Source organism: Xenopus tropicalis, chromosome 6, assembly GCF_000004195.4.
Source record: "Xenopus tropicalis strain Nigerian chromosome 6, UCB_Xtro_10.0, whole genome shotgun sequence".
Taxonomy (NCBI): Eukaryota; Metazoa; Chordata; class Amphibia; order Anura; family Pipidae; genus Xenopus; species Xenopus tropicalis.
This window is the reverse complement of record NC_030682.2, coordinates 10,319,953-10,340,062: the sequence shown is the minus strand read 5'-3', so window position 1 is coordinate 10,340,062 and position 20,110 is coordinate 10,319,953. Positions and strand designations below refer to the sequence as shown.

Genomic DNA, 20,110 nt, shown 5'->3' with positions numbered 1-20,110 from the left:
CGGCATTCTACCCTCAGGTGTCCCCAAAGCCTGCCCCCCGCAGCTATCCAGTGTCCGCTATACACCACTAGGCAGCCGGCTAACCCTTTCCGCTCGCTACGGGGAATGTTTAGTCAGATCGGACAAACCAAACTGCCGGCACTGAATACTCAAGTGGAGGGATACTCTGAATCCGTAATTCGGTTTAGGATCCCTCCCATTACCTCTTCCACCCTGCATTACTGACAGCTTGAAGGAACAGTTCAGTGTAAAAATGTATCTGGGCTAAATAGACAGACTGCGCAAAATAAAAAAAGGTTTCAATATAGTTAGTTAGGTATCTGCCCACTCCAGCCTTTATTGATGACATTTTTATCTAACATAATAGCCAGAACACTACTTCCTGCTTTCAGCTCTCTAAGCTGTTAGCAGTCAGTAACCAGTGACTTGAGAGGGGGCCATATGGGACATAACTGTCAGTTAGTTTGTAATTGAATCTGACCTGCGTGCTCACAAACTAACTGACAGTTATGTCCCATATGGCTCCCCCAAGTCACTGATTGGTTACTGACTGCTAACTGCTTAGAGAGTTGAAAGCAGGAAGTAGAGTTCTGGCTATTATGTTCAGGAGCAGTTCAGTGTAAAAATGTATCTGGGCAAAATACAAACTGCGCAAAATAAAAAATGTTTTCAATATAGTTAGTTAGGCATCTGACCACTCCAGCCTTTATAGATAACATTTTTATCTAACATAATAGCCAGAACACTACTTCCTGCTTTCAGCTCTCTAAGCTGTTAACAGTCAGTAACCAATGACTTGAGGGGGGGCATATGGGACATAACTGTCAGTTAGTTTGTAATTGAATCTGACCTGCGTGCTCACAAACTAACTGACTGAGTTATGTCCCATGTGGCCCCCCCTAAAGTCACTGACTAACTAAGAGGTTAGAGAGCTGAAAGCAGGAAGTAGTGTTCAGGCTATTATGTTAGACATCTGCCCACTCCAGCCTTTATAGATGACATTTTACATAGCTATGTCTGTCTATTTTACCCAGTTTTATTTTTACACTGAACTGGTCCTTTAACAGCTCCACCCCCCTTTGCATCATAGTCCTGCCCATTTTTTGGTACCACCTTTCCCCTCCACTTCATCAGCTGGTAAGGGGACCATGGAATAGGTGGCAACCCTACCTACGTGGAGCTACGTAGTGCATACGAAAATACATCAACTTGTGTTTTTGCGCCAATATGTGCTCCGTGTAGCTCCACATACGCCAACCCCGGGCCTTTTAATTAGGGATGGCCCGAATCCCGGATTCTGCTTGGGATTCAGGCCAATTTCCACGGTCCCAACCGAACCAAATGGGACAAACTATGAGGCCACAAGGCTAACTGGGCCAGTTCAACCCTGTATATTGTTGCCTTTAGATGAATGAGCCCTTCTAAGCGCCGTCCAACAGCTCCGGCCATCAAAGGCTGCTATGAGATAAAACAAAAAATAGGCATTTTCTCCGGGGGTGGCCTAGGAAGCGGTTCCGCGCTGCAGCCCCGCGAGTCCCCCGTCCTGGGGTCTTGTTTCTCCGCTAGTCGCACGCATTCCAGGGCACAGGGGAGAAACAGAGCAGAAAATTACAGGAAGCCGCTGTGTTTGATACGCAGTATAGGGGGCAGTCGGGGGGCTTTATTGATGGATGTAAATGGATGTTTCAGAGCACAAGAGCAGATTACAATCAGAGCGGCCAGGAAACAGCCTGAAATTGGAAGCTGCCTATGGCTTTATAGGGATTTGCAGGCAGGTTGCCCCGTTAATTACGCCCAGGAAGCTTCAGATGTAGAGCTGTATGTCAGCCACACCGGGGATTTATGATCAGAGGCACCGGGAGAAGGGCCCCCTGACTTTCTTATCAAATAGCCAATTAAATGGGGTTTTTTTGGCAACTTAGGAGAAAGCCAGGCACAAAACAGAACCTGAAGGTAACCCGTGAACATTAAAGTCTAAGTAAAACCCTAATAACTTTTTAGTAGCAGTTCCATCTAAAGTAAAAAACACAGGAAGAGTAAAGCTATTACCGTTGGGAGGGTTACTGCCTGCTCTTCTTTAATTTTCCCTATAGAAATAGGGGTTGGCAGCACTAGGTAGGTACCTAATATATAGGGGCAGAGACAGGGGAAAGTGTTGGAAGGGTTACTGCCTGCTCTGCTCTCATTTCCCTACAGAAATAGGGGTTGGTAGCACTAGGTAGGTACCTAATATATAGGGGCAGAGACAGGGGAAAGTGTTGGAAGGGTTACTGCCTGCCCTGCTCTCATTTCCCTACAGAAATAGGGGTTGGTAGCACTAGGTAGGTACCTAATATATAGGGGCAGAGACAGGGGAAAGTGTTGGAAGGGTTACTGCCTGCCCTGCTCTCATTTCCCTACAGAAATAGGGGTTGGTAGCACTAGGTAGGTACCTAATATATAGGGGCAGAGACAGGGGAAAGTGTTGGAAGGGTTACTGCCTGCCCTGCTCTCATTTCCCTACAGAAATAGGGGTTGGTAGCACTAGGTAGGTACCTAATATATAGGGGCAGAGACAGGGGAAAGTGTTGGAAGGGTTACTGCCTGCCCTGCTCTCATTTCCCTGCAGAAATAGGGGTTGGTAGCACTAGGTAGGTACCTAATATATAGGGACAGAGACAGGGGAAAGTGTTGGAAGGGTTACTGCCTGCCCTGCTCTCATTTCCCTACAGAAATAGGGGTTGGTAGCACTAGGTAGGTACCTAATATATAGGGGCAGAGACAGGGGAAAGTGTTGGAAGGGTTACTGCCTGCCCTGCTCTCATTTCCCTACAGAAATAGGGGTTGGTAGCACTAGGTAGGTACCTAATATATAGGGGCAGAGACAGGGGAAAGTGTTGGAAGGGTTACTGCCTGCCCTGCTCTCATTTCCCTACAGAAATAGGGGTTGGTAGCACTAGGTAGGTACCTAATATATAGGGGCAGAGCCTTTTGGTGGTACCTGCTAATCCCTTTGCCACGTGCGAGTGTGTAATGGACAAATTGGAGGAATCTGCCGCCCTGTGACCTCGTTGCTTTGATGTGCAAAGGACCCACTTGGTAGCGAGGAGTTAAAGTGAAGTTCCCTGAGGTCCCGGGAGGTTTGCAAATACCATTAAGCATCACAGATTGTGCAGATGTTCACAATGTCCACCGGCTGACCACAAAGGTTAAGGGTTGAGCGAGGCCGGGGCCTTAGAATAGCTGGGAGCCTGGGCCTTAGGATAGCTGGGAGCCTGGGCCTTACAATAGCTGGGAGCCTGGGCCTTACAATAGCTGGGAGCCTGGGCCTTAGGATAGCTGGGAGCCTGGGCCTTAGGATAGCTGGGAGCCTGGGCCTTACAATAGCTGGGAGCCTGGGCCTTACAATAGCTGGGAGCCTGGGCCTTACAATAGCTGGGAGCCTGGGCCTTAGGATAGCTGGGAGCCTGGGCCTTACAATAGCTGGGAGCCTGGGCCTTAGATAGCTGGGAGCCTGGGCCTTACAATAGCTGGGAGCCTGGGCCTTACAATAGCTGGGAGCCTGGGCCTTACAATAGCTGGGAGCCTGGGCCTTACAATAGCTGGGAGCCTGGGCCTTACAATAGCTGGGAGCCTGGGCCTTACAATAGCTGGGAGCCTGGGCCTTACAATAGCTGGGAGCCTGGGCCTTACAATAGCTGGGAGCCTGGGCCTTACAATAGCTGGGAGCCTGGGCCTTACAATAGCTGGGAGCCTGGGCCTTAGAATAGCTGGGAGCCTGGGCCTTACAATAGCTGGGAGCCTGGGCCTTAGAATAGCTGGGAGCCTGGGCCTTACAATAGCTGGGAGCCTGGGCCTTACAATAGCTGGGAGCCTGGGCCTTACAATAGCTGGGAGCCTGGGCCTTACAATAGCTGGGAGCCTGGGCCTTACAATAGCTGGGAGCCTGGGCCTTACAATAGCTGGGAGCCTGGGCCTTACAATAGCTGGGAGCTGCCCATAAACTGACCCAGAAGATTCCAGAAGGGACAAGCATTCGGGGAATGACACGACACGACATTCTCAAACCAACACTTTATATAACACGGTCCTACTCTGACCCTAGGAAATTGGATTGAAACCCACTGTGCATATTGCAGGAATGCCACCCAAAAAAAAGGCTTTTTGTTCGGAATAATAAAAGCAAATATAATCCCCAGCAACATTCCAATATACATTTATTACAAGTTTCCAGTGGTTTTAAAGTTTAAATATAATTGCAATTGAAAGCTGTATGTGTCTGGCCCTTACTATTCCCTGCCATGGTGGCAAAATGTGTTAAAGAGCCCCACACAACCCAGAAACCCCTAATATCCCTATCCCTGTAATCTGTTCCTTCAAACAGTAGGAATAAATCCCATGTTTATAGGCTGAAATCCAGCTGCAAAACAGTTCTTCTCTTTCTGCATCATTGGAAATCCTGGCAGGGGAGGAGGGACTAAAACACTGATGTTACAAACTGTAACAACTTCCCCACAGCTTACAGACAGCATGCAGGAACTACATAACCCACAATGCATTGCACTGGGATGTTCCTTTCCTTATTTGCATCACGTGTGCAGCAGGGGATTGTGGGATTGGGAGGAGGCAGGCTGAAGGCAGGCTGATGAGGCGGCTACTGTTAACATTTATTTGAGTCACAAAGTAGTCAGATCAGCAGGGGAACATGGGTGGGGCTTAGGGAACAGGGGTGGGGCTTAGGGAACAAGGGGTGGGGCTTAGGGAACTGTTCCAAACCATATTATTACATTAAACATCATGATTTTGTAATTAATGTATATTGCAAAGTTGCTTGAAATTATGTTCAGCTTAAGTTCCCCTTTAAGCTCCTGAACAGGCCCCCGTAGAGCAGAAGGGGGTCCCACTGAGGGGTCCCCGTAGCACATCCCCCAAGTGGCCGCTGCTAAAGGCAAACGTGTAGGACTGAGCGCGCGTTATTAATCAGAGGTTCCAGTGTAAGTCACTAACCAATTGGAAAAAGAATCCAGGGGAAAAGTTAAAACTGCCAGTTAGTGGTTTCCCCCCGATCCAAAGCCAAAATCTGTTTCAGCACATATATATGCTAGCTTTAGGTTTTGCTTAAAGGCACCCTGACCTCTACAAATTGCATTTGCTCGAAGGAGACGGCCGCCGTAAAAAGAAATGCTTAGTAGGAGGCAGAACCCTGGCGCATTTCCCCTTAGTCATGTGATTAGGAAGTGATGTCACGCGTTTCGCTGTGACGTCAATTCCAGTGATGTCATTGTGATTTCGGTGCCTAGGGCAGCACCCAAACAGGATACGCTACTGGGCATAAGGATATAAATATTATCATTCCCCTTTATTTATACAGTACCGACAATCAACACAGTCCAACATGTAGCCAATCAGAGCAGCTGTCACAGTTTACCCTGTATCCATTCAGAGTGTTAGAATATTCCAAGGGCTACGCTAACCCATAGTCAATCGGGGCATTCCAGTTATCACAAGGTTAGTCACCCTCTATCCAATCAGAGCTAAAACATTCCCAGGGCTAAACCAACCTGGGGCCAATCAGATCATTAAAACATTCCCAGGGTTAGACCAACCTAGGGCCAATCAGAGCTAAAACATTCTCAGGGCTAAACCAACCTGGGGCCAATCAGATCATTAAAACATTCCCAGGGTTAGACCAACCTAGGGCCAATCAGAGCTAAAACATTCTCAGGGCTAAACCAACCTGGGGCCAATCAGAGCATTAGAACATTCCCAGGGCTAAACCAACCTGGGGCCAATCAGATCATGAAAACATTCCCAGGGCTAAACCAACCTGGGGCCAATCAGAGTTTTAAAACATTCCCAGGGCTAAACCAACCTGGGGCCAATCAGAGCTTTAAAACATTCCCAGGATTAAACCAACCTGGGGCCAATCAGAGCATTAAAACATTCCCAGGGTTAGACCAACCTGGGGCCAATCAGATCATTAAAACATTCCCAGGGTTAGACCAACCTGGGGCCAATCAGATCATTAAAACATTCCCAGGGTTAGACCAACCTGGGGCCAATCAGAGCTAAAACATTCCCAGGCCTAAACCAACCTGGGGCCAATCAGAGCTAAAACATTCCCAGGGCTAAACCAACCTGGGGCCAATCAGAGCTAAAACATTCCCAGGGCTAAACCAACCTGGGGCCAATCAGAGCTAAAACATTCCCAGGGCTAAACCAACCTGTGGCCAATCAGAGCTAAAACATTCCTAGGGCTAAACCAACCTGGGGCCAATCAGAGCTTTAAAACATTCCCAGGGCTAAACCAACCTGGGGCCAATCAGAGCTAAAACATTCCCAGGGCTAAACCAACCTGGGGCCAATCAGAGCTAAAACATTCCCAGGGCTAAACCAACCTGGGGCCAATCAGAGCTTTAAAACATTCCCAGGATTAAACCAACCTGGGGCCAATCAGAGCATTAGAACATTCCCAGGGCTAAACCAACCTGTGGCCAATTAGATCATTAAAACATTCCCAGGGCTAAACCAACCTGGGGCCAATCAGAGCATTAGAACATTCCCAGGGCTAAACCAACCTGAGGCCAATCAGATCATTAAAACATTCCCAGGGCTAAACCAACCTGGGGCCAACCAGAGCATTAGAACATTCCCAGGGCTAAACCAACCTAGGGCCAATCAGAGCATTAGAACATTCCCAGGGCTAAACCAACCTGAGGCCAATCAGAGCATTAAAACATTCCCAGGGCTAAACCAACCTGGGGCCAATCAGAGCATTAGAACATTCCCAGGGCTAAACCAACCTAGGGCCAATCAGAGCATTACAACTTTCACAAGGGAAAACCAACCATAGTCAATCAGGTTATCAGAGCTTTTGCAATCTACTTTTATTTATTCCATCACATGCTCCGCCTCAGGCCTATGATGTCATAATGACATCATCAACATTTTTTTCCCTTACCTCTCTTCAGTAAACTGGCCCGGTATCGCCCTTCCAGGGTGCAGTTCCAGCGCTCGAAGTGAAACTGGTACTCGCACTCCTGCGCACTCATGCTGATAGCTTCTATGAGGGTCTCGGCCACCCCCGGGTCCCGTCGGCACATCCTGCGTTGCTTCCGCTCAAGCTTAAGCCGGTCACAGATTTTGTAATGGGCCTTCACTGCAGCCTCCTCCGTTTCTGAGGTCAGAGGGAGGATGGTCAATGGTTCATTCCCTGTCAGCCTGTAGAGTAAGAGGAAAAGGTGAATGAGAATCTTCATAGACATAAATTATAATATACAGTTCCCTATGGGACCAATCTGAAAAATATATCCTTATAAACGGTGCTTAGTGATGTCATCAGTTATAATCGGAGCTTAGTGATGTCATTTCTTGTGGGGTTATAACTTATATCTATATAATACAGGTGGGTCATTTCCCTGTGGGACCAATCTGAAAATTATATCCTTATAAACGCTGCTCAGTGATGTCATCAGTTATAATCGGAGCTTAGTGATGTCATTTCTTGTGGGGTTATAACTTATATCTATATAATACAGTTGGGTCATTTCCCTGTGGGACCAATCTGAAAATTATATCCTTATAAACGGTGCGTAGTGATGTCATCAGTTATAATCGGAGCTTAGTGATGTCATTTCTTGTGGGGTTATAACTTATATCTATATAATACAGTTGGGTCATTTCCCTGTGGGACCAATCTGAAATTATATCCTTATAAACGGTGCGTAGTGATGTCATCAGTTATAATCGGAGCTTAGTGATGTCATTTCTTGTGGGGTTATAACTTATATCTATATAATACAGTTGGGTCATTTCCCTGTGGGACCAATCTGAAAATTATATCCTTATAAACGGTGCGTAGTGATGTCATCAGTTATAATCGGAGCTTAGTGATGTCATTTCTTGTGGGGTTATAACTTATATCTATATAATACAGGTGGGTCATTTCCCTGTGGGACCAATCTGAAAAATATATCCTTATAAACGCTGCTTAGTGATGTCATCAGTTATAATCGGAGCTTAGTGATGTCATTTCTTGTGGGGTTATAACTTATATCTATATAATACAGGTGGGTCATTTCCCTGTGGGACCAATCTGAAAAATATATCCTTATAAACGGTGCTTAGTGATGTCATCAGTTATAATCGGAGCTTAGTGATGTCATTTCTTGTGGGGTTATAACTTATATCTATATAATACAGGTGGGTCATTTCCCTGTGGGACCAATCTGAAAATTATATCCTTATAAACGCTGCTCAGTGATGTCATCAGTTATAATCGGAGCTTAGTGATGTCATTTCTTGTGGGGTTATAACTTATATCTATATAATACAGGTGGGTCATTTCCCTGTGGGACCAATCTGAAAAATATATCCTTATAAACGGTGCTTAGTGATGTCATCAGTTATAATCGGAGCTTAGTGATGTCATTTCTTGTGGGGTTATAACTTATATCTATATAATACAGGTGGGTCATTTCCCTGTGGGACCAATCTGAAAATTATATCCTTATAAACGCTGCTCAGTGATGTCATCAGTTATAATCGGAGCTTAGTGATGTCATTTCTTGTGGGGTTATAACTTATATCTATATAATACAGTTGGGTCATTTCCCTGTGGGACCAATCTGAAAATTATATCCTTATAAACGGTGCGTAGTGATGTCATCAGTTATAATCGGAGCTTAGTGATGTCATTTCTTGTGGGGTTATAACTTATATCTATATAATACAGTTGGGTCATTTCCCTGTGGGACCAATCTGAAAATTATATCCTTATAAACGGTGCGTAGTGATGTCATCAGTTATAATCGGAGCTTAGTGATGTCATTTCTTGTGGGGTTATAACTTATATCTATATAATACAGGTGGGTCATTTCCCTGTGGGACCAATCTGAAAAATATATCCTTATAAACGCTGCTTAGTGATGTCATCAGTTATAATCGGAGCTTAGTGATGTCATTTCTTGTGGGGTTATAACTTATATCTATATAATACAGGTGGGTCATTTCCCTGTGGGACCAATCTGAAAAATATATCCTTATAAACGGTGCTTAGTGATGTCATCAGTTATAATCGGAGCTTAGTGATGTCATTTCTTGTGGGGTTATAACTTATATCTATATAATACAGGTGGGTCATTTCCCTGTGGGACCAATCTGAAAATTATATCCTTATAAACGCTGCTCAGTGATGTCATCAGTTATAATCGGAGCTTAGTGATGTCATTTCTTGTGGGGTTATAACTTATATCTATATAATACAGGTGGGTCATTTCCCTGTGGGACCAATCTGAAAAATATATCCTTATAAACGGTGCTTAGTGATGTCATCAGTTATAATCGGAGCTTAGTGATGTCATTTCTTGTGGGGTTATAACTTATATCTATATAATACAGGTGGGTCATTTCCCTGTGGGACCAATCTGAAAATTATATCCTTATAAACGCTGCTCAGTGATGTCATCAGTTATAATCGGAGCTTAGTGATGTCATTTCTTGTGGGGTTATAACTTATATCTATATAATACAGTTGGGTCATTTCCCTGTGGGACCAATCTGAAAATTATATCCTTATAAACGGTGCGTAGTGATGTCATCAGTTATAATCGGAGCTTAGTGATGTCATTTCTTGTGGGGTTATAACTTATATCTATATAATACAGTTGGGTCATTTCCCTGTGGGACCAATCTGAAAATTATATCCTTATAAACGGTGCGTAGTGATGTCATCAGTTATAATCGGAGCTTAGTGATGTCATTTCTTGTGGGGTTATAACTTATATCTATATAATACAGTTGGGTCATTTCCCTGTGGGACCAATCTGAAAATTATATCCTTATAAACGGTGCGTAGTGATGTCATCAGTTATAATCGGAGCTTAGTGATGTCATTTCTTGTGGGGTTATAACTTATATCTATATAATACAGGTGGGTCATTTCCCTGTGGGACCAATCTGAAAAATATATCCTTATAAACGCTGCTTAGTGATGTCATCAGTTATAATCGGAGCTTAGTGATGTCATTTCTTGTGGGGTTATAACTTATATCTATATAATACAGGTGGGTCATTTCCCTGTGGGACCAATCTGAAAAATATATCCTTATAAACGGTGCTTAGTGATGTCATCAGTTATAATCGGAGCTTAGTGATGTCATTTCTTGTGGGGTTATAACTTATATCTATATAATACAGGTGGGTCATTTCCCTGTGGGACCAATCTGAAAATTATATCCTTATAAACGCTGCTCAGTGATGTCATCAGTTATAATCGGAGCTTAGTGATGTCATTTCTTGTGGGGTTATAACTTATATCTATATAATACAGGTGGGTCATTTCCCTGTGGGACCAATCTGAAAAATATATCCTTATAAACGGTGCTTAGTGATGTCATCAGTTATAATCGGAGCTTAGTGATGTCATTTCTTGTGGGGTTATAACTTATATCTATATAATACAGGTGGGTCATTTCCCTGTGGGACCAATCTGAAAATTATATCCTTATAAACGCTGCTCAGTGATGTCATCAGTTATAATCGGAGCTTAGTGATGTCATTTCTTGTGGGGTTATAACTTATTTCTATATAATACAGTTGGGTCATTTCCCTGTGGGACCAATCTGAAAAATATATCCTTATAAACGGTGCTTAGTGATGTCATCAGTTATAATTGGAGCTTAGTGATGTCATTTCTTGTGGGGTTATAACTTATATCTATATAATACAGGTGGGTCATTTCCCTGTGGGACCAATCTGAAAAATATATCCTTATAAACGGTGCTTAGTGATGTCATCAGTTACAATCGGAGCTCAGTGATGTCATTTCTGTCACATGACTCACTAAAACTTATATATTATAATAAATAAAGTACCCCCTGTTGTAAATCCATCGGGGTGGGTTCGGGGGTTCTGCCGAACCCCCAAAAAACTGGGTTCAGTGCATCTCTACTTTTAATAGCCTCATATTTTACAAAAGGGGGTACATTATTCACTATATAATGTACTGGAGGGCAATTTGTGAGAAGGGGGCTGTAAAGCAAAATGGCAAATAACAGCAGGAAGTAATGGGGCCAAGTTATATTCTATAGGGGGTTATGTAATAAAAGGCACTAAGTTGGCCCAGGAGCAGTAACCCACAGCAACCAATCAGCAGGTAGAATTTACTGGTCACCTGTTTAAAAGCAAACATCTTATTGGTTGCTAAGGGTTACTGCTCCTGGGCAAATTTAGCAGGGGCAGATGCTGTTTCCATAGCAATTACATTGACAAATAACTTTATAACCACTGGGTGCTTGATCAGGGGTGTCCCCAGGGGCATTATGGGACTTGGGCACATCTGATGTGGCCGCCAATGTAGCCCCTAAAATGTGAATATTTTCCTTTGTACAGTAATAAATATGTGACCTTTCCTTACGCCGAAAGCAAGAAAGAAACTCTCAGCTCTTTGTGAGGCTGAAGCTGGAAATGAATGGAAAGATCCTATATTTCATGTTCCCGTCTGTCATGATTTCCCAAATCAAAGGGTTCCTCCATATCGGACCTGTTAGCAGAATATTAAGTGATTGCTTGCAAATATGTACTGAGTCAGCGGCCCAAATCTGATTGTGTAACTGAGCCCGGCGGTGCGCGCCGCTGTATGGCGTCCCCCTTGAAACGGCCCTTTGTTTTAAATGATATCAATGTGGCACAGTGCTCAGCAGGGAAGGGGCCTGCCATAATACAGGATACCTTAATCACTTTCTTTCTGCTTGAAGAGTATTTCCTATTAGTCATGTGACTAAGAAAACAGCAGTCCAGCCTTGCTTTATGGCTAGGCAATTCTAGTCTAATAAAAAGGCAACACATAAGGTGATTTCTCATGTTTTCTTGCACACAAGGCACATTAAGGCATACACACCCAACTGTCTTCATTTAGGTGGGATGGTCCAGTATCACTCCCCAAAAGGAGTCGGAATTGACCTGCGTGTCTAGTGTAGTTGGTTAGTGGGCAAAAATGCCCTGATTCTCAAATGTTTGGGCAGGTCTGGCCTCAGGCCAACCTAACCTGTTAGACCCAATGGGGCCCAAATGCACCCACATTCATTCTTCTACCTGCAGCTGGCTGAAAAAAAGACAATCACTTTTTGGTTGCTCTGGGTTACTGCCCATGGGCATATTTGCCCGGTGATGATAAATGAGCCCCAGTGTGCCCTCCAAGCATGCCATGACAGACACAGTTACAGTCCCCCCCCCCCCCCGCCCAATGTCCTGCACAGGCTTTATTAATGCCCAAGCTTCTCCTCTCCTAGTGGCTGTGGGTGCATTTGGGCCCCATTGGGTCTAACAGGTTAGGTTGGCCTGAGGCCAGACCTTCCCAAACATTTGAGAATCAGGGCATTTTTGCCCACTAACCAACTGCACTAGACACACAGGTCAATCCAGACTCCTTTTGGGGAGTGATACGGGACCATCCCACTTGAAATAGGGGCCCCTGGCTACTATGAAATGCAGGGGGCCAAGGGAGAGAGGGGGCGATACAGTAGAAACAGCAGTTGGCAGAAGAAACGGAGTGGCAGTCACCATTTGCTGGCCCAGCCCCCATAACCTGCTAGCCAACCAGCAAAACCCAGTCTAGGGGCCCCCACCAAAATGGGCCCTAATGGATGAATGGACCTGTTCTCGAGACCAATAAAATATAGTTAAGGTGCCCATACACCGTTTCAGCAGCTTATCGGCCCGTGTATGGGCACTAACCACAGCCTGCCCGACCGACACCTGGGCTGAAATCGGACAGATCTTGATTGGGCAGGCTTGAAAATGAGTCGGATCGGGGGGCCGCATCGGCTTGTTGATGTGATTCCCAAACCGACGGCCGCCTATACGAACAACCAAATCGGAAGAAGATCCGCTCGCTTGGCGACCTTGCGATCTTAGCGTGTATGGCCACCTTAAGGATAAAGTGGGGAAGATCCCCTGCACCTTTGCACTAACAATTATTCTTCAACCAAAAGCATTTATATTCCCAACTCCAACTCCTAATAGAAGTGTATTCCCCACCCTCCCTCCATTGGAAAATACCCTGGAATACAGGGGTGCACTTTCCCCCCTTAGTAAACCCTTCCATGAGAACACGCCTGCACACGTGACGCTTAACACAGGCGAAGAACGTAACAAAAGTGCATTGAATGAGAAAGTGCCGCAGGGAGCTGACTGCCAGCCAGGACTGTGTTTTATTTTCGGATTAGGGAGGTGTTAGGAGCATGGGTGTGCAACTGCGGCTTAGCCCACTACCCTAGGGTGGGTTTATTTTGCACAAGGGTCCGTAGGATCCAATGAGGTGAGTGATGTAAAATTCCTCCGCCGCCCTGTAACAGTCCTGCTGAAATACGGCATTCCGGAAACGTCTCTTTTGGCGATTAGAATGCATTTTTTTGTGTTGAAAAGAAGTCATTTTTTTTTTTTTTTTGTTACAAATCTAAGTTAATCCGTACACGACTTCTGTTCAAAGCGTGCCAAATATTCCGCTCTGCCAGATCTTCCCACTGCATTGCCTATACCAGCCGGCTAACGAGTTTACAGGTCATTAGTTCAATCAGCTACAGAACATTTCTCTTCTAATAAGCAGGAATAAAATATGGATCCTGTGCTTTGCTAACGGTACTGCAAAGCTGCCCATACACCTTCAGATCCGCTCGCTTCACGATGTCGCCAAGCGAGCAGATCTTCTCCTGATATCCCCACCTATGGGTAGGCGATATCGGGCGAATCCAGGCTAATTCGGTCGTTTGGCCCTGGGGCCAAACGATCGAATTAAAACAACGGGTATAGGCGAAGTCGGATCGGGGACTGCATCAACAAGCCGATGCGGTCCCCGATCCGACTAAATTTTTTAACCTGCCCGATCAATATCTGCCCAATTTCAGGTCAGATATCGGTCGGGCAGGCCCGTCGTTAGTGCCCATACACTGGCCGATAAGCTGCCGAATCAGTTTAAGGGACCCATATCGGCAGCCACAATTGGCCGTGTATGGCCACCTTAAGTCTAACAAGGGCAATAGCACTTGGTTTTGGTTAAGGTGTCCGCAATAAGATCTGATCAACATACAACCACATCTGTGCATAATTTAGCCACCTATGTAAAGGATCAAATTGGCCAATGAATGCACAGATCTGGTCACAGTAATTAACAATATAAAAATAGATCAGTGCCTATGGCAGAAACAGGGAAATTAGGAGCTCATATAGTGTAGTATTTTCAATTATCCAAATCAAGAAGTGGTGTTATATGAAATATTAGAGGTGTATTTGCCCTTTAATTTGCAGAGATAGCATATTGGCTCAGACATTCCTTAGATGCATGCTGTAGTAAAAGTCCTTATGTATAATCCAAAAGTCAGCAGAAATGTCTACTTACAAACCGATGGTTATTATTGCCTGTAGTATTCAATCAAGCAGGTCTCTCTATTCATTAGATACTCCCCCCCTCAACCCCAGCAGCCAATCAGCAGAACAATGGGAAGGGAGCAAGATAGCAGCTCCCAGTAGGTATCAGAATAGCACTCAATAGTAAGAAATCCAAGTCCGGCTTGGGACTCCTCCAGTTACATGGGAGTAGGAGAAACAATAGGTTAGCTGAAAGCAGTTCTAATGTGTAGCGCTGGCTCCTTCTGAAAGCTCAGACTCAGGCACACTTTACTGCTGCGCTGCAAGTTGGAGTGATACCCCCCCCCCTCCCCCCAGCAGCCGATCAGCAGAACAATGGGAAGGGAGCAAGATAGCAGCTCCCAGTAGGTATCAGAATAGCACTCAATAGTAAGAAATCCAAGTCCGGCTTGGGACTCCTCCAGTTACATGGGAGTAGGAGAAACAATAGGTTAGCTGAAAGCAGTTCTAATGTGTAGCGCTGGCTGAAAGCTCAGACTCAGGCACAAGGCTGAGATGGCGCCTACACACCAATATTACAGCTACAAATACATTTGTTGGTTGAAGAATAAAAGGTTAAATGGCAGAGGGAATTATTTGCTGTGTAACTGTGTCATTTAAAAATAAAAAGTGCCCCATAAACATCATGACAGTGTCCCTTTAAAATAACTGTTATAATGATATGATGGATCAGCCAATGCTTCTGGCATGGCCAGGGGCACCTCTGCCCAAAGCCCTGGGCAAGGTATGTGGCCCAGCCGGGGCGCAGCTTGGCACCTCATTCAGTCTATTCTGGGAAGAGTTTAGTGCCGGCTCATTCCGCAGCCGAGCAGCAGTCACTGCTATTTCACTCATCCCCGGCCCCCAGTGTTGCTTTTAATAACAGGTGAGAGTAACACGATGGTTTGGGTTAAACAGCCACATGGCCGCTCCGGCGGGTAAATCAGGGCTGACTTCCGCTGTCAGGGGGTGCCAGGGGTGCAAAATCAGCTGCCGATGGGACTGCCTTGGTATTAGGCACAGGCACAATGGTGCTACTACTCAATTACTCTGCTACAGCCCCTTCCTCTTACTCCCTATCCCCTTACCCCAATCATACTGTCTCACTTTTACTTCCCCTGCCCTGACTCCATATTGCCATATTGCCTTACTATACACAATATCTCACAGCTAGAACCCCTGCCCTAACACCATGGTGCCTTACTATACACAATATCTCACCGTTACAACCCCCACCCTAACACCATGGTGCCTTACTATACACAATATCTCACAGTTACAACCCCCACCCTAACACCATATTGCCTTACTATACACAATATCTCACAGTTACAACCCCCACCCTGACACCATATTGCCTTACTATACACAATATCTCACAGTTACAACCCCTGCCCTGACTCCATATTGCCTTACTATACACAATATCTCACAGTTACAACCCCTGCCCTGACTCCATATTGCCTTACTATACACAATATCTCACAGTTACAACCCCCACCCTAACACCATGGTGCCTTACTATACACAATATCTCACCGTTACAACCCCCACCCTAACACCATATTGCCTTACTATACACAATATCTCACAGTTACAACCCCCACCCTGACACCATATTGCCTTACTATACACAATATCTCACCGTTACAACCCCCACCCTAACACCATATTGCCTTACTATACACAATATCTCACCGTTACAACCCCCACCCTAACACCATATTGCCTTACTATACACAATATCTCACAGTTACAACCCCCACCCTAACACCATGGTGCCTTACTATACACAATATCTCACCGTTACAACCCCACCCTGACACCATATTGCCTTACTATACACAATATCTCACAGTTACAACCCCCACCCTGACACCATATTGCCTTACTATACACAATATCTCACGGTTACAACCCCCACCCTGACACCATATTGCCTTACTATACACAATATCTCACAGTTACAACCCCCACCCTAACACCATATTGCCTTACTATACACAATATCTCACGGTTACAACCCCCACCCTGACACCATATTGCCTTACTATACACAATATCTCACAGTTACAACCCCCACCCTAACACCATGGTGCCTTACTATACACAATATCTCACCGTTACAACCCCCACCCTAACACCATATTGCCTTACTATACACAATATCTCACAGTTACAACCCCCACCCTAACACCATGGTGCCTTACTATACACAATATCTCACCGTTACAACCCCCACCCTGACACCATATTGCCTTACTATACACAATATCTCACAGTTACAACCCCCACCCTGACACCATATTGCCTTACTATACACAATATCTCACGGTTACAACCCCCACCCTGACACCATATTGCCTTACTATACACAATATCTCACAGTTACAACCCCCACCCTAACACCATATTGCCTTACTATACACAATATCTCACGGTTACAACCCCCACCCTGACACCATATTGCCTTACTATACACAATATCTCACAGTTACAACCCCCACCCTGACACCATATTGCCTTACTATACACAATATCTCACGGTTACAACCCCCACCCTGACACCATATTGCCTTACTATACACAATATCTCACGGTTACAACCCCCACCCTGACACCATATTGCCTTACTATACACAATATCTCACAGTTACAACCCCAGCCCTGACACCATATTGCCTTACTATACTCAATATCTCACAGTTACAACCCCCACCCTAAAACCATATTGCCTTACTATACACAATATCTCACGGTTACAACCCCCACCCTAACACCATGGTGCCTTACTATACACAATATCTCACGGTTACAACCCCCACCCTGACACCATATTGCCTTACTATACACAATATCTCACGGTTACAACCCCCACCCTGACACCATATTGCCTTACTATACACAATATCTCACCGTTACAACCCCCACCCTGACACCATATTGCCTTACTATACACAATATCTCACAGTTACAACCCCCACCCTGACACCATATTGCCTTACTATACACAATATCTCACGGTTACAACCCTCACCCTGACACCATATTGCCTTACTATACACAATATCTCACGGTTACAACCCCCACCCTAACACCATGGTGCCTTACTATACACAATATCTCACGGTTACAACCCCCACCCTGACACCATATTGCCTTACTATACACAATATCTCACGGTTACAACCCCCACCCTGACACCATATTGCCTTACTATACACAATATCTCACAGTTACAACCCCCACCCTGACACCATATTGCCTTACTATACACAATATCTCACGGTTACAACCCCCACCCTGACACCATATTGCCTTACTATACACAATATCTCACCGTTACAACCCCCACCCTGACACCATATTGCCTTACTATACACAATATCTCACAGTTACAACCCCCACCCTGACACCATATTGCCTTACTATACACAATATCTCACGGTTACAACCCCCACCCTGACACCATATTGCCTTACTATACACAATATCTCACCGTTACAACCCCCACCCTGACACCATATTGCCTTACTATACACAATACCTCACAGTTACAACCCCAGCCCTGACACCATATTGCCTTACTATACACAATATCTCACAGTTACAACCCCAACCCTGATACCATATTGCCTTACTATACACAATATCTCACAGTTACAACCCCCACCCTAAAACCATATTGCCTTACTATACACAATATCTCACGGTTACAACCCCCACCCTGACACCATGGTGCCTTACTATACACAATATCTCACGGTTACAAACCCCACCCTGACACCATATTGCCTTACTATACACAATATCTCACGGTTACAACCCCCACCCTAACACCATGGTGCCTTACTATACACAATATCTCACAGTTACAATCCCCACTCTAACACCATGGTGCCTTACTATACACAATATCTCACAGTTACAATCCCCACTCTAACACCATATTGCCTTACTATACACAATATCTCACGGTTACAACCCCTGCCCTGACTCCATATTGCCTTACTATACACAATATCTCACAGTTACAACCCCCACCCTAACACCATGGTGCCTTACTATACACAATATCTCACAGTTACAACCCCCACCCTGACACCATATTGCCTTACTATACACAATATCTCACAGTTACAACCCCCACCCTAACACCATATTGCCTTACTATACACAATATCTCACAGTTACAACCCCCACCCTGACACCATATTGCCTTACTATACACAATATCTCATAGTTACAACCCCCACCCTAACACCATATTGCCTTACTATACACAATATCTCATAGTTACAATCCCCACTCTAACACCATATTGCCTTACTATACACAATATCTCACAGTTACAACCCCCACCCTGACACCATATTGCCTTACTATACACAATATCTCATAGTTACAACCCCCACCCTAACACCATATTGCCTTACTATACACAATATCTCACAGTTACAACCCCCACTCTAACACCATATTGCCTTATTACACACACTAGGTGACAGACACTCTCCCTGCCCCGAATGGCACCTCTATGAATACAAGCGCTGCTCTTTGGCTCCACAGAGTGCTGCCCCCCCCCCCCGGCCCCAAAGCTCAGGCTAAAATAGCCCCAGAGATACAAATGAAGAAAGGCAAGGGGTCGGCCATGAAGCATTCCGGCAGGGTATTAGGCCTCGGTAATGACAATATTGTGCAATGTGACACTCGGGAGATTTAAAGCCTTCGCTGGCAGATTTGCTGTTGCGCTTGGCCCCTCCGTCCCATGAAACCGGATAGAGGTATCAGCCCTACTGAGCGGATTCATGCAGATCAGCTAACATCATATAATGTACCGGCTCATAGTCGGGGGGCAAAGAGGGGCCGCTGTGCTGGGACCTGCAGTGTGTGAGATAGGCAGGATAGCGGGACATCAGAGGGTCTCTCAGTCTTTGGGGGTCATTGATCAAAACTGGGCAAATTTGCCCATCGGCAGTAACCCACAGCAACCATTCAAATTGTTGCATTCATTGTTTTACCAGCAGCCAGTTGTGTAACTAACGGGGATGCAGGGGGTGCAACAGCACCCAGGGGCTGTTCCTGCTGAATTGTACTTAGTACAGGGGAATCCCTATACTGCCATAGTTTTATGGTATCTCTCTGTACAGGCTATGAGCAAACTTAGGGGGCTGTTCCTGCTGAATTGTGCTTAGTACAGGGGAATCCCTATGCTCCATAGTTTTATGGTATCTCTCTGTACAGGCTATGAGCAAACTTAGGGGGCTGTTCCTGCTGAATTGTGCTTAGTACAGGGGAATCCCTATGTGCCATAGTTTTATGGTATCTCTCTGTACAGGCTATGAGCAAACTTAGGGGGCTGTTCCTGCTGAATTATGCATAGTACAGGGGAATCCCTATGTGCCATAGTTTTATGGTATCTCTCTGTACAGGCTATGAGCAAACTTAGGGGGCTGTTCCTGCTGAATTATGCATAGTACAGGGGAATCCCTATGCTGCCATAGTTTTATGGTATTTCTCTGTACAGCCTATGAGCAAACTTAGGGGGCTGTTCCTGCTGAATTGTGCTTAGTACAGGGGAATCCCTATGTGCCATAGTTTTATGGTATCTCTCTGTACAGGCTATGAGCAAACTTAGGGGGCTGTTCCCGCTGAATTGTGCTTAGTACAGGGGAATCCCTATGTGCCATAGTTTTATGGTATCTCTCTGTACAGGCTATGAGCAAAC

At 45.2% G+C, this 20,110-nt stretch overlaps 1 protein-coding gene across 2 annotated transcripts in view; it reads right to left on the bottom strand.

The window, feature by feature from the left end:
* The window catches only part of wnt9a (wingless-type MMTV integration site family member 9A), a 90,382-nt gene that overhangs the window by 21,534 nt on the left and 48,738 nt on the right, over window positions 1-20,110 (bottom strand). For both annotated transcript variants that reach the window (XM_031904199.1, XM_031904200.1), the window contains one exon: window positions 6,941-7,200. In XM_031904199.1, coding sequence (XP_031760059.1) covers window positions 6,941-7,200 — 260 coding nt within the window. The remainder of the gene's footprint in view (window positions 1-6,940; window positions 7,201-20,110) is intronic.